At 34.2% G+C, this 14,792-nt stretch overlaps 1 protein-coding gene across 1 annotated transcript; it reads right to left on the bottom strand.

Annotated features, from left to right (window-relative positions):
• Positions 1 to 5,047: 5,047 nt before the first annotated feature.
• Positions 5,048 to 10,331, bottom strand: LOC127701159 (putative amidohydrolase YtcJ). Its single transcript, XM_052204985.1, has 3 exons — positions 10,289 to 10,331; positions 8,382 to 8,577; positions 5,048 to 6,979 (listed from the first exon to the last, which is right to left on the bottom strand). Exons 2-3 carry the CDS (start codon positions 8,557 to 8,559, stop codon positions 5,448 to 5,450), a joined length of 1,710 nt encoding a protein of 569 aa, XP_052060945.1. The 5' UTR covers positions 8,560 to 8,577; positions 10,289 to 10,331; the 3' UTR covers positions 5,048 to 5,447.
• Positions 10,332 to 14,792: the final 4,461 nt, after the last annotated feature.

Raw genomic sequence — 14,792 nt, 5'->3', positions numbered from 1 at the left:
ATATTTTTGTCGAGCCTGCGACATTTGTCGCAGAAAGTTCGACATAGGGATAGTGATCCGGGGGCGGCGGCTACGGCGGCGTAAGCTAACTTCTTAAAAGCTTTGTATTTTAGAAGGTGGAAGACCTGGATGCTTCATACTTTGTATATAGATGCCTTATATTACGCAGTTTTCGTCTGTCACATGTCCATTGGCCATGACCTCATTTTAATGGTTCAGTGACTACTTGAAAAAAAAGTTAAGATTTTTTGTAATGTTAACTTCTCTCTTATAATGAGTAATAGGATAACTATATTTGGTATGTGCGTACCTTGCAAGGTCCTCATACCTGTCAGACAGTTTTCACTTGACCTCGACCTCATTTCATGGATCAGTGAACAAGGTTAAGTTTTGGTGGTCAAGTCCATAACTCAGATACTAGAAGCAATAGGTCTAGCATATTCGGTGTATGGAAGGACTGTAAGATGTACATGTCCAACTGGCAGGTGTCATCTGACCTTGACCTCATTTTCATGGTTCGTTGGCTATAGTTAAGATGTGTTTTGGTCTGTTTTTATACGACTGCAAAAAAATTTTAGGAATTAGGGGCCAAAAGGGGCAAAAAAACAAGCATTTTTCTAGTTTCAGGACATTAACTTGTGTGTAAGTGTATGGATCTTTATGAAATTGTACTACAAGGTTCCATATCACAAAGGGAAAGCTGGGTTTGAGTTTGGGGGTAATTGCCATAAACGTTTAGGAAGTTGGGGCCAAAAAGGGGTAAAAAAACAAGCATTTTTCTAGTTTCCAGACAATAACTTGTGTTAAGTGTACGGATCTCTCTGAAATTGTACTGCAAGGTTCCATACCACAAAGGGAAGGCTGGGATTGAGTTTGGGGGTGATGAATCATAAGGGGGTTCAAAAAATTTGAGGGGGGATTTTTTTTTCCTTTTTTTTCTTTAAAATTTTCCATTTTAAATTGGTTATTTCTGATTTATATATAAAAGCAAGTAATAATGATATGGTTTGAATAGGTTTTTTAGTTCTTAGACCACATTCATTCTGTGTCATAAACCTATGCTGTGTCAAATATTTAATCACAATCCAAATTCAGTGCTGTATCAAACTTGAATGTTGTGTCCATACTTGCCCCAACTGTTCAGGGTTCGACCTCTGCGGTCATATCAAGCTGCACCCAGCGGAGCATTTTATTCTTATACTGTATGCTATAGGTCTACTATATTTGGTGTATGGAATGATTGTAAGGTGTACATGTCTAGCTGGCAGGTGTCTTCTGACCTTGACCTCATTTTCATGGTTCAGTGGTCAATGTTAAATTTTTGAGTTTTGGTCTTTTTTTCTAATACAATATGCAATAGGTCAACTATATTTGGTGTATGGAAATATTTTATGATGTACATGTCATTTTGGCCGGTTTTATTTGACCTTGACATAATTTTCACGGTTCATAGCTCAGTGTTAAGTTTTTGTGTTTTGGTCTGTTTTTCTATTACTATAAGCAATAGGTGAACTATATTTATTGTATGGAAGGATTGCAAGCTGTACATGTCTGCCTGGCATGGTTCATCTGACCTTAACCTCATTTTCATGGTTCATTAGTCAATGTTTAGTTTTCTTGCTTAAGTCTGTATCTTAGAAACTATAAGCAACAGGTGAACTATATTTAGTGTATTGAATGATTGTAAGGTGTGCATGTATTTCTTGTTTGGTTTATATGACCTTGACCTCATTTTCTTGGATCATGTTAACTTTATTTGATAGTTGTAGTAAAGCTTTATATTTAGAACTATCAACATAATATCAATGATTACTAAAGAAGGCGAGACATTTCAGCGTGTGCACTCTTGTTTTACACTTTAAACAATTTTCAAAACTTCATCCTGACAAATAAAAAGAAATAAGGCTTCATGTTCTGTAAGTTTTGTATGAGTAAAGATTGTTACACCATAGCCAGATTGCCACAGATTAGTGACTAACAACCACTGGGACGATGCTACTGCTTGTGAACGTCTCCGAAGGTATCACCGGCCCAGTATAGTCAGCTTTGTGTGGACATGAAATATCAATGACATAGTCTTTACCTGTAAAGGTACTGTTTATGAAATGTTGAAATTATTCGAAACAGATAGGTTTTAAACCACAAGGCATAGATTGCCATAGCTTCAGTTGGCACAACTTATCGGATTTTTTTCGGTTTTTAATGCTCTTCAACATCGTTTTTCATTTGACCTTACAACTGTTTTGATTCGAGCGTCACTGAAGAGTCCTATAGACGAAACGAGCATCTGGTGTACCAAATTCCATGCTTGGTATCTTTGATATCTTAATTTAAACCCTCTTCCAACCTATGCTAGACGTTTCAAACACACTGCCAGTTCGACCACAGTCGTTTCGGCCATACTGCCAGTTTGCCCTTACTTTTAACAGCCGTTTCGGGGTTGTAATGTTATGAAGGAATGGAAATATTATTGTTTTTAGAAACAGACGTGAAGAAATAAATGGAAAAAACCATGGGCGGATCCAGGGGGAGAGTTCCGGGGGTTGGAACACCCCTTTTTTTTGACGATCAATGCATAAGAATGGGGACATCTTGTTGGAACCCCCCCCCCCTTTTATCCTGGGTTGGGAACCCTCCCTTTTGAAATTGGCTGTATCGGCCCCTGAAATACATATTAATAATAAACTTATATTCATTGATAAGAATGTGTATATGAATGTTATAAGAATATTTGTAAAATAGGGATTATTAATAAAAAAAAATGACTTAATCGGTCCTTATCTACTGAAATTTTTACCCAAAATATCTATATTTTAAATTATGATAGGCAATAATATATAACAAAATATATTCCAACCCAGCAGCCAGTACTTTGGTTTTAGCCATGATGAAATTACTGATATTGTTTGATTTGAATTTGCTGCCAGTTATAATATTTAAAATTTCGAAATCATTTAAATTAAGGAATGTAATTCCATTATGCATAGCTCTGAGTCCTTGTTCAGGTTTGGATTTACTTTGGTACTTTTTGATTTTACCAGTTCTTTAACGTTTGTATAAGGTTTAGGACATTCAAATATTTTGACCTCGAAGAGACATTTTAATTGTCGAAATGTGCATCTGGTGCTATAACATTGGAACCATTATTGTAAATAAATAGATATTTTTAATCAAGTTTGGTTAACATTCAATGAATAACAAAGGGAAAAGGGTACACTTATATTAACACCAAGTCCAAGTTTCAAGGGAAAAAGGGTGAGGCTCACTATTTGATATGTAAACCCAAAAGTAAAAAGAAACCATAATTATAGTCAACATTATATACAGAATCTTGTATGAAGATTTTATGAAAATAAGTCAAATAGGAAAGGAAAAAAAGGGATAAATCGCATATTGAAAACTTGTGTCCCTCTTAGTATAAAACGGAACAAAATGCATGGCATTTATAGCAAATTTTTGACTTAAAACGATTGGAAAGCTCGATAAGTACTAGACATGCAAACAATACATAATTTACATAGGAAGATGAATTTATCATGGCATGGAAAGTCTACAAGATATCTACAAATGCAGTTGTCTAGGTATATATTCTTGTAACATTTGACAAACCAATTGCATGTCTATTCGAAAAGAAAAAAGGAATACTGATATAAAAATGTATCGGTGCCGATACTATGGTATGAAGTGCTTGCACAATATTCGATTCAAAAAGGTCTCCATTTGGTTTGAAAGCTCACCAAACATGTCAGGATTTGAGACTACTTGCGGGTTGTTTTTGTTTTTAGAGAGAGAAACGAGAAGTTTCCAGACCATCAATGTGAAGACGTTAGCAAAAAACTTCAAAATGCCTCAAATCATACCAATCAAAAGCATTTTAACAATTATTGTCTCTCCAGTGATATTCGATACGCTATCAATTTATTTTCCACGAAAATGATCATGGTTTCTTTTTCACAGACAGTTGTGTACACTATCTGTATCTGTTAGTTTTTATGGAGAGACAAAAAACCAACATCATGCCCACACTCGTGAAGCCAGTTCAGCAAGAAATTATAGCAGTGCTGCATGCTGAATGATTAATTTATCTCTGAATCACTATTTCATAATAAGACTGAGCTTATTGACATTTAAAAAATATTATCGACACACCTTACCTGCTTATCTCGTTTATCGTTTATCACATTTTCTCTGTAGAATTAAATCTGCGATCAGCCTTTTGAGCGCATGTTCTAAGACTAGTTTGTTCAATAACGGAACGGTTTTGCACACGCTGATACACTTTTTACATGAACTTGATAAAGTATAAGATCTAAAGGAAACTTTCTGATTGCATCTGAGACTATTTTAAAATGTTATAGTAGTCTCATATTCAAAACGAATTGGCCTAGAAGACGGTGACAAACACTATCTTGCCGCATTTTTTTTACTCTAAATTAACCAATTTTACGGCACCATATGCGTATTTCGACAATGAATGTCTCTTCAGTGATGTACTAGGGTCCACTGTGGCCGAGTGGTAAAAGTAGTCGAACTAGTGTGTTACTAGCCTGTCAACACTGAGGTTGTGAGTTCGAATCCCACACGTGGCAGGAGCGCTCGACTCCAATCTTAATTGACTAGGATTGTCAGTTTTCCTAATAGCTGACCACCATACTGAAAGTGGCGTTAAACACGACAATCGATCAGTGATGTCCGGAGCCAAAATATTTGAAAATAATAAACTTTTTGTACAAACATTGAAGAGTTGATACAATCGAAAAGGACCAAACGATAGCCAGCCATGACAAGAGTATTTTTCCTCTTTTCTGTTGCCTTTGACAAATGTTGGAGGAAGACATTTTTCAAACAATGAATAATCCCAATTAACTTGAGTCTACTCTTTTTTTGCACTGACTGAGCCAATTTGACATGTTTGCCTCATATTTTGCGGATTTGTTCGGTTCAATTCCAGTATGGAAGAGAATTAATCCACACGGAAAACTCTACAATAACATTGAAAGCTATACAAACATGATAAGTATTAACTGTACTAAGTGAAACATCTAGACACATTCATTATCTATATTCTAATTTACAAAAATCAAGACATTTATTATCAATAACACAGCATATCATGAGTGTGGTGAAAGGGTGCGTATGGCTCTGTTTTCGTTCGGGAATTTTTTATAACCGTTCCCGTGTTGGATAATGAAAAAGAAATAAAAATCGAACATTGAACACGTTATCGCGATTTCAGAAAAACCTACACCATGTGAAAAATTATTGCTTAAATGATATAATTATTTTTTTATTCTATACTTATAGGAATATTAAACCGTGAGGTAAGTCGATCTATTTCACTCTGAAATTAAGCAACTTTTTTTTTATTTGTCACTGCACAGTTAATTACAATATTTTTGAATTGCTCCCCTTTGACTCTAAATGAATCCCGATAAAGTCTCAAAAACTTATGGTTTTGCAGATTTTGGATATTTTCCTTTGTGTCTATAAATTACATCCCCTCGAAGGACTGTCATTTTGATTTTGATTTTACTTATTTTTGAGTTGGGTATTTTCATCACATCACTGTCGATCACAACAAAATCGGCTTCTTTCCCGTTCTCTAACGATCCAACAATATGTTCCTGTCTCATGGCATATGCACCATTTATTGTGTACATTTCTATAGCTTGTTTGATTGAAACTGACTGGTGGCCCCTTTCGACTGCATGCTGGATACCGATAAAAGGATTCAGGTCACTTACATCCCAGTCACTACTCAAGGTCACTGTGGCGCCAGTGTCTGCAACACTTTTCACCGGAATAAAATTTTCAGCTCGTTCCGTGCCGACAACCGATTCTGTGCTGTGTCTTTCACAAGGAAGCGTGTAATCACCAGACACTTGGAAGTCGGCTACAACTTTAAGATCCTTAAATCTATCCAAATCCCCCTCGTCTATAAGTTCTAAATGTGTCATTCGATGACGTGTATTGTTTTCTTTTGTATTTTCTATGGCATTCAGGACCTCATGAACGGCTCGGTCACCAATGGCATGTATATGAAAATCGAATTGTTTTTCGTCTGAAAAATGTTGCAAACTCTTAATGTACTTTTCTATCCGAGCCTGTGTGAAATAGTTCATGCCAGTATTTCCATCCAGACCTTTAAGGTGTAATTTCTTTATATATGGTTTAAGCATAGCAGCAGTAGTATTGTTCAGTAACCCATCAGAATACATCTTTATTTGATTTTGTCGTAAAAGACAGCCATCATCACAGTGGCATTCAGTATGTAGCTGTTTCAAATTCTCAATTTGTTCTTCATCGCACATATTGGAATACACCCAAAATCCCAAAATAGCTCTGACTGTAAGCTTTTTATCAGCACATGCTTTCTGCCAAGCTTTATGGTGTTCTTGCTTCCAAAACACTCTTGCATCGCAAACAGAAGTAATGCCATATTTTTTAATTTGATCTAAGGCATACATCAAACCTTCATAGTTATATTTTTCCATTTTTGCTGAAGGTGCCATTGCAATATCCATGATTTCTATGCCTTCATTTTCAAACAAAATTCCATTTGGTTCCTCAGTTCCTTTTTTTCTCATTATAATACCACCTTCTCGGTCGATAGTTTGACTATCTATACCGGCTAATGATAAAGCTCGAGTATTTACCCAAACGGAATGTGATGTTTCTTCCATCATGATAGCGGGTTTATTAGGAATAGCTTCATCTAATATTTCCCTTGGAGATCTTCCACCACTTTCAATATGTTCTAGCATCATTTCGATTGAATATCCATGTCCAAGAACCCAGTTTGTCCCTTTCTGTTTTGGTGCCTGTTTCTTTATAAGATCGATCATATCTTCCGGAGACAGGTCAGACGGTAATTCGCAGGTTCCACCAACCTCTGAACCTGCCTCTAGAGGATGCATATGGACGTCATGAATACCAGGAAGAACAGTAGCTCCATCTAGGTCGTACATGTCATATTTACCTGCAAATTATATAATAGTATTAATTGTCCGAAACTATGGACACTGCTTGAACTAAGAAGTATAAATCGCATGTACTTTCATCATAAAGTTCGTATTTAACTTACAAGTCCTTAAGTCCAAGTTTATAACTGCTCTTAACAAGTTAAAATATATGCCAGTCCAGAGGAGCTAATGGCAAATATTACTACAAAATATTTTTAGGAAAAGTTAACTCATTTAAAGAATTGGACAAGCGTTCTTTGACCAAGGCTACTCTGTCATTCCAGAGGGGCAATGCCTTATTTAATGACTGAAATTAAAAATATATTTATGTTAAAAACTTTTAAGAGTTTCATCTAGACATTCTGATTCAAGATTCTGATTATTTTTTTACCCCCTTCTTTGTAACTTTCAAGGTTGGAGGTTTAGCTGGCTATCAAAATAGGTTTATCCCACAATTTTCCTCGGAAAATGCCCGTACCAAGTCAGGAATATAAATGTTTTGTTCGGTTTGTTGATATAGTCGAGCAATTGGTTTTGTCAGGTTTTATGGACTTCTCCTTTATTTGAATTTACCTTGGAGTGCTGTATTTTTGTAAACACCTTTTCATCTATAAAAGTTTTATTATAAATCCCCATAAAAAGGAAACTAAAGCAACCCTCAGGAAATTATTTAAATAAAAATATTTTGATTATCAGTGACCTTGACCTTTGTCGATTAATACCATAATCAATAGCCTTTTTACCCTTCCCTTAATCTTTCATGTACATTATTTTAATTCCAATAAAGAAAGGTAAAATTAAGCTCCAACATGGAAGCCATTTTTCAGAATTTTTATTCTAATAGTTTTAGTAACAGTGACCTAGAAATTTGACCTAATGGCTCCAAAACTATAGGCTTCATTCCGATCCCTACATCTTCCATCTATATCAGTGTCATTCTAATCAAGCAATGGATTTAATCTACCATCTCGAAACCATATTTCAAAAACAATTATATTTCTAGTAACAGGACAATCAAGTTACCTCGGCTTCTTACCCTTCCCTATAATTTCCATTTGAATAAGTTTTATTCCAATCAAGCAAGTGATACTCATTACTGGGGGTATAAAATGTAATCTTGTTTCTTACTATTTTATTTTTTCTGTAAGGTATATATGAATGTTGCTCAGTGAGTGGGTGTTTCATTGGCTTCCTTCGTGAAAGTTTCTGCTTTTTTTCATCTGATTTCATCGATGTTCGGTCATGAATATTGCATTTGAGTGCAAACTTGTGAAAAAAGTGAGCTACATCAACTGATAGAAAAAGAAAAAATTGTAATTTCATCAAAACTAATATTAATTTTGTTTGTTTGCCGTGGATCGATCTGTCGCAAATTCGATGCAGATTAAACAATTGTATTTTGCAATTAGTATTTCTTACCTGATGTGTAGAAATTCTTTGCCTCCCCGTCAGAGCCAACATAAATAATGATACCATCTTGAACCACCATGGCATTCTTTGGCTGTGTGTCCCAATCGGAACTCGCCACTGTATAAATGTTTCCATTCAGATAGATGGCTCCTCCAGATAATTGCCTGGACGCCTTAGAGGATGCCATTAGAAGGAAAATTTATTTCTATATTTGAAAAACGAATTATTAATCCAAAGTTAGTTGTTTCTGATGGGATGTTAAAATTTCCGACTTATTTCAAACTGTACATTTAATTTTACTAAGTGCGCAAGTTATAAAAATATAAAATGTGACAAAATGCTTAGTTACTTTTTTATCGGACTTTGTCGAATAAAGCAAGGTATTTATACTTCCACTGTCATTCAAAATTTTGATGAACGTGAATTCAGAACAGTGCTTCGGACGCAACACATTTATTAATTGTTATTTTTACTTTCTAAAATTTGGTCGGTGCTGCTGCTGATGTACTTCTAGTCACCAGGGATATCATCAGCCCAGTAGTCGGTGCTTCGGTACTAGCATGATTTATAACATTTTTTTCCTAAATGATTCTTTGAAAAATTTAAAAAGAAATTAAGGTTCCTACTCCCTTAGGCAAAGCTGACTTTAGATGAATTTGGCTATTCTATTAGGTCACCTTTCGTCATATAGATTCTCACTCACGCATTCAGGTATTAAGATGAGCATACCATTTTATTTTTATGGGGTGGGGGCTAGGATGAAATTTGAAAAAAAGGCAGGTCAGGAGTTTTGAGTAAAAAAAAAGGCAGGATGAACAACTTGGCAAAAAAAAAATCAGGATGACAATTTATGTAAAAAAAGTCAGGATAAACTAATAAAAAAAGGCAGGACCGAATAGAGTGAAAAATAAAAAGACAGGACAGAGATTACAACTGAAAAAAATGCAGGACATCATTTTTCATCCTAGCCCCCCCTCCATAAAAATCAAATGGTAGCTCCCTAATGCATCCCTGGACTTTACATTTTTTGGTTAGGGCTTTTCTGACGAAGGTAAATCAGAACAGCAATGAGTATGCAGCAATTGTTTAAAGTGTTACCAGTTCTTTCATTACTATGATAATTTCTGGTTTAAGGTTACAAGTCCTTACCAAGTAAACATTTAGCAATTATTGATTATTAGTCCAGTCAATAAGTTTAATGCGACATAAACCAATAATGTATTCTCTTGCACTTGGAATAATCTTCCTAACTATGAGTGCGAAAAAAGAAATGGTTGGTTCCTGTTACAGTTGTATTGTGATAAATGAATGAAATCAATAATTTCGGGACTCACACTTGTTAGAAATCATATATCAAAATATACTTTCATTATAAAGTTCGTATTTAATTTACAAGTCCTTAAGTCCAAGTTTTCATAACTGCTCTAAACAAATGAACAGCTGGCACTGCCAACTGATATTCCCAAACCTTCATGATTATAACGAGACACTCGAGTTATCTCCAAAAACTATATATGACTACTCAAGGACTATATGCTCCAGGGAAATATAAAAAGTTATGTATGTAGAAAACAAAATTGTTGCCAAAAAAGTCTTCAAAGTTAAAATATACACTATGACCCTGGCTTATATGTAAGTCAAGAGGAGCAAATGGCAAATATTACAACTGCAAGTAAAACGTCCTACAGGATGATCATATATGTCGTATAAAAAATATTTATATAGCTGTTGATACTACATATGAATACGGTCTGATAAAATATTCAGCTTATATATGACACGCCCTTACATAGATTTTTATAAAAACATATTCACTCAAATTTGTATAACCTTATATAAAAAATAAACACTGTTTCATCATCTTGATCTACGGTCGGTCGCTGTTTACTTAATAATATGTGTTTGTGTGTACTTACCTAAGCTACCTGGTGTTTACTATATATCAATTTGTGGTTAATGTTCCGGATCTTGAATCTAATATGAGGTCACATGGATGATATTAAATTTAAATGTATTTTGTCGACTTGTCTTACATTTTACTGGTCATTTATTTCCATTGTTTTATTAAAAATATAAATGGAATATTGACAATATCATGAATATATTAACCATTGTTCAACCGTATCTGTTTGTGTAACTTTACCCTTAGATATATTTCACACAAGAGATATGTATTGACATTTAACATCCAACGGCTCTTTTCACAAAAAAATTACGAGTAAAAATACTCGTAAGTCATCAACATTTAATATTATCTTATTGCAATCAATTTTAATCGTAAAATCTGGTGAAAAATCACTAAATGTAAAGTGTAACGGTTGTTTAATGACACTTTGCTTACTTTTACCAATATTTCTAACGTGTTATGATAACAATGCAGATCTAACACATGTAACACATGAAAATAGTATGAAAATTAGTACCGCAAGTAAACTTTTTATTTCTTAGATAGAAACAAATATATTGGGTTGAATTGTTGCTGTCACTTTGTGATCTTATACACCACGCCAAAACCATGAAAACTAATCAGTGCAAAAAGGATAGAAAATTAAAAAAAATATACATAAAAACATGTATTTAAAAAACTCATCAAGGATACCAGGGTTATAATTTGGTACGACAGACTTCGTCTTCATTAGACTCATCAGTGGCGATCGAAAAAAAAAATGGCAGGCCAAATCAATTTGAAAAATAAAATTAACGAAACATAAGTGGTTAGTCTAAAGTTGACTTTATATAAAAATAATAAGATGTGGTATGGTTGCAAAATGATACGGCTATCATCCAGACACCAAATGAAGTAATGTAAGAATACAACCAAAAACGTATAGTCTGTCAGATATAAGTTTTTATTCGTTTTTAAATATTGCCTGAAATATAAAAATAGGGAGATATGTTATGATTGCAAATGCGACAACTCTCCGCCAGAAACCAAATTACCTAGAAGATAACAACGAATTGAGCGGGAGGTTTGGCTAGCCATAAAACCAGGTTCAACCAACCATTTTTTCTTAAAATGTCCTGTACCAAGTCAGGATTATGGCAGTTGTTATCACACAGTCCGTTTCTTTGTATGTTGGCGTTTGCTTTTGTTGTAGTTCAGTGTTTCTGTTGTTCCGTTGTTTTCCTCGTATAGTTGATGTGTTTTCCTCGGTTTTAGTTTGATACCCGGATTTGTTTTTGCTTAATCGAATTATGACTATTGAACAGCGGTATACTACTGTTGCCTTTATTTATGGCTTCAATATTTTTACTTTTCAAGCAAAACCTGAACAAATACACCATAATTATAATTTGGAACGGCATACACTTGTTTTGTCAACAAAAGATTCATCAGTGGTGCTATTATTAAAACAGTGACGGCCTAATCAAATACGATTGTAAAAACAGTGAAAACCAAATATTCCATAAAATTTAGCCACATGCTTCAAAATTAATTTATGCAAGGGATAAGTAAAATTTTAGTGTTTTGAGATATTCAACATTCCGAACAGCAAAATGCCAAATGTGCCTAATTCGAGATCGTGTAATCAATATTTAGATATGAGTCACATTCTTATCCAAAACGATGTTTTCCATAACATGTCTCTCATAAATACGGTAATGCATGTCGTTATCGTTTTTGGCTACGGGAAAAGTGACCAAAGTATGTAAATTTCAACATGTTTATGTCGTTATTGTGACACCACAACCGACTTTCGTGTCCTAACGATTCAAGATTACTAGAACACACCCGAGAAATCGCGGGCATTTAGAGCGTGATTGAAAGTATGTAAACTGTTGTAGGATGAATTTTTGTAAAAGATTTTATAACTGGAGAATTTCAGGAAAGGTATCAAAAGTTATAGGTATTTGGTGACAGGACATTTTTTTTAGCCTTCCCCTTTTTTTCCAAAGTCCGTTATTTTTTGTTTTCTGTTTTTCTGTATACTATGAACATACATATACTATAAATAAAGTGTATTTGCTATAATTGATATATTATATAGAGATTCTTTATATAATATATCAGTGACCGCCGTGGATAGTGAACTTGGAATTAGTCTCTATATAATATATCAGTTACCGCCGAGGATAGTAAACTTGGAATTAATAGTAAATAGCAAATACACTTTATTTATAGTATATGTTTGATCATAGTATACAGAAAAAACGCGAAAATAATTGTCCTGTCCCCAAGTACTTTAATGAAATGTATGTGTAATTTTAACTAATCGGAAGTCTTGTCTATGACTTAAAAGTCTGTCCGATGACGGAAACAATATCCGGACGCCTTTATTTTCGTTTTCTTCCCAAAATAACCCAAACTGAATAATCATAAGTGAGGATGACAAATGCGACTATGCATGGTACTTATAGGACACAGAGGCATGATGATTAATTTATTGTGGAAGGAAGAAAAGCGACACACAAAATGAGGTCTTCTCATTTAATAGTATAGATAACATTCTATTCATGTGTACTAGTATATGAAAGTATTAAAGAATTGTACTATTTTTGCTATTTTAGTAGTCAGTTCTTCTATACTGACATTATTTATAACATACCTCCTCAGTTTTATGAAATGAGTAATAATATTCTAATAGTCCATTGTAGTATTTCCTGACATGTAAAACATACATGAAAGTTTTTTCTATATCGGATTCAAAATACAAGACGGGCACTAATGTTGTCGAAGGGCTTTATAAATACTCATTTAGCACCAGACATGTTGAACATTTAATCCAAGAGCAGCGAGCTCAATGAACAATATAAACAAATTTTACGGCAACGCTTCACAGGGTCTGCAAATGTCTTGATTTTTTATTACTCTAATGTTTGATTGTTACAAAATGAAAATCCCAATTATGCTGGTCAAACTTGAATTTCCACTTTTTCATGTTTCTAGAGTGAGTTTGATGATAAATGTATAGACTATTTCTGTTTTCTACAAGTTATATTTGTATCTTGAACTTATTTTTGACATGGGTATTTTTCTTATTGTTCAAATTATCACATTGATTCGCCTTCACTTGCTATATTTGGTGTAAAGGGACTATCTAGTGTGTGTTGAACATTTCGTTTGTATCGAATTTTGAAGGACCTTTCTACAAAAGGAAGGTTTGGATTTATAAATCATGATTAATCAACTATTTCGCTTTTAAATTACTAATGTTACCAATTTTGTCCTACTCCCAAATGCGATATTTTGACTGATGATGGATTCCATTGGCGGGTGATGCACCCATTACAGGAGACGTTTACCCTTAAGACGAACTGAAAATCGTTATCAATCTGAAGAATGCTGTAGTCAACTAATCCAAATATTGCGAGCAAAGTGATTTATTGAAATAAGGATACAGATTATTTTATACGTTTGTACTATTTCGACTATCTATCTCACTATTTCGCATTGCACTTCTCGTTTTGTGGTTTTTGTTTTTCTCTTTAATTTCGTTTCTTCCTTTTCTCTCTCTCTGTATGCACATCTGTTACACTGTAACTTAAGCCTATGCCTACTTCGTTTTCCCCCCGTTTATCACAATTTACGCTTGGTAGATCTATTAATGACAAATGTATGTACAATGCCTGCTAAAGTTTCATCTGACTCAAACAAAAACTCTCTGAAACTGACATTATCAAGATGACTGATTTCTTGATTAACAACGTAATTGTTATGTTTAAAAGACGTGTTTTCAACAAATAATCGATAACCCCATTCGAACCAACTGTGCTCCTCTTCTTGCCGACTTATTCCTTTATTCATATGAGGCTGGCCTCATACAGGAGCTTATTAGGAAGAACGAAAAGATGCTAGTATTATCCTTTAACTTCATGTTCAGCTATATAGATGATGTCCTTTCACTAAATAACTCAAAGTTTGGTGGCTATGTTGAACGCATCTTTCCCATCGAACTTGAACTAAAGGATACAACAGATACAGTTAATATAAAAATAAGAAGATGTGCCTCATATCTTAACTTATATATAGAAATTGACAATGAGAGTCAGTTGAGAACAAAACTTTACACCAACAGAGATGATTTCATTTTTGTCGGGCTTGCGACCTCTGTCGCAGCAAGCGAGACATAAGGATAGTGAGGCGGCGACGGCGACGTTAACAATCTACTTAAAAGCTTCATATTTCAGAAGGTAGAAGACCTGAACATGCTGAATGGTTCATACTGTGTATATAAATGCCTTGTGTTATGAAGTTTCCATCTGTCATATGTTCATTGTCCTTGACCTCATTTTCATGGTTCAGTGACTACTTGAAAAAAAAGTTAAGATTTTTTGTAATGTTTATTTCTCTCGTATTATGAGTAATAGGATAACTATATTTGGTATGTGCGTACATTACAAGGTCCTCATGTCTGTCAGACAGTTTTCACTTGACCTTGACCTCATTTCATGGATCAGTGAACAAGGTTAAGTTTTCGT

Source organism: Mytilus californianus, unplaced genomic scaffold, assembly GCF_021869535.1.
Source record: "Mytilus californianus isolate M0D057914Y unplaced genomic scaffold, xbMytCali1.0.p SCAF_1, whole genome shotgun sequence".
Lineage (NCBI taxonomy): Eukaryota > Metazoa > Mollusca > Bivalvia > Mytilida > Mytilidae > Mytilus > Mytilus californianus.
This window is presented reverse-complemented; position numbering and strand designations above follow the sequence as displayed.

What these genes read in the sequence shown, in the direction of transcription:
- LOC127701159 (XM_052204985.1), bottom strand. Translation starts at nt 8,559, where the DNA reads ATGGCATCCTCTAAGGCGTCCAGGCAATTATCTGGAGGAGCCATCTAT. An exon ending in AAAGAATTTCTACACATCAG is followed by an intron (nt 6,980 to 8,381) that starts GTAAGAAATACT and finishes TATAATTTGCAG; the next exon opens with GTAAATATGACATGTACGAC.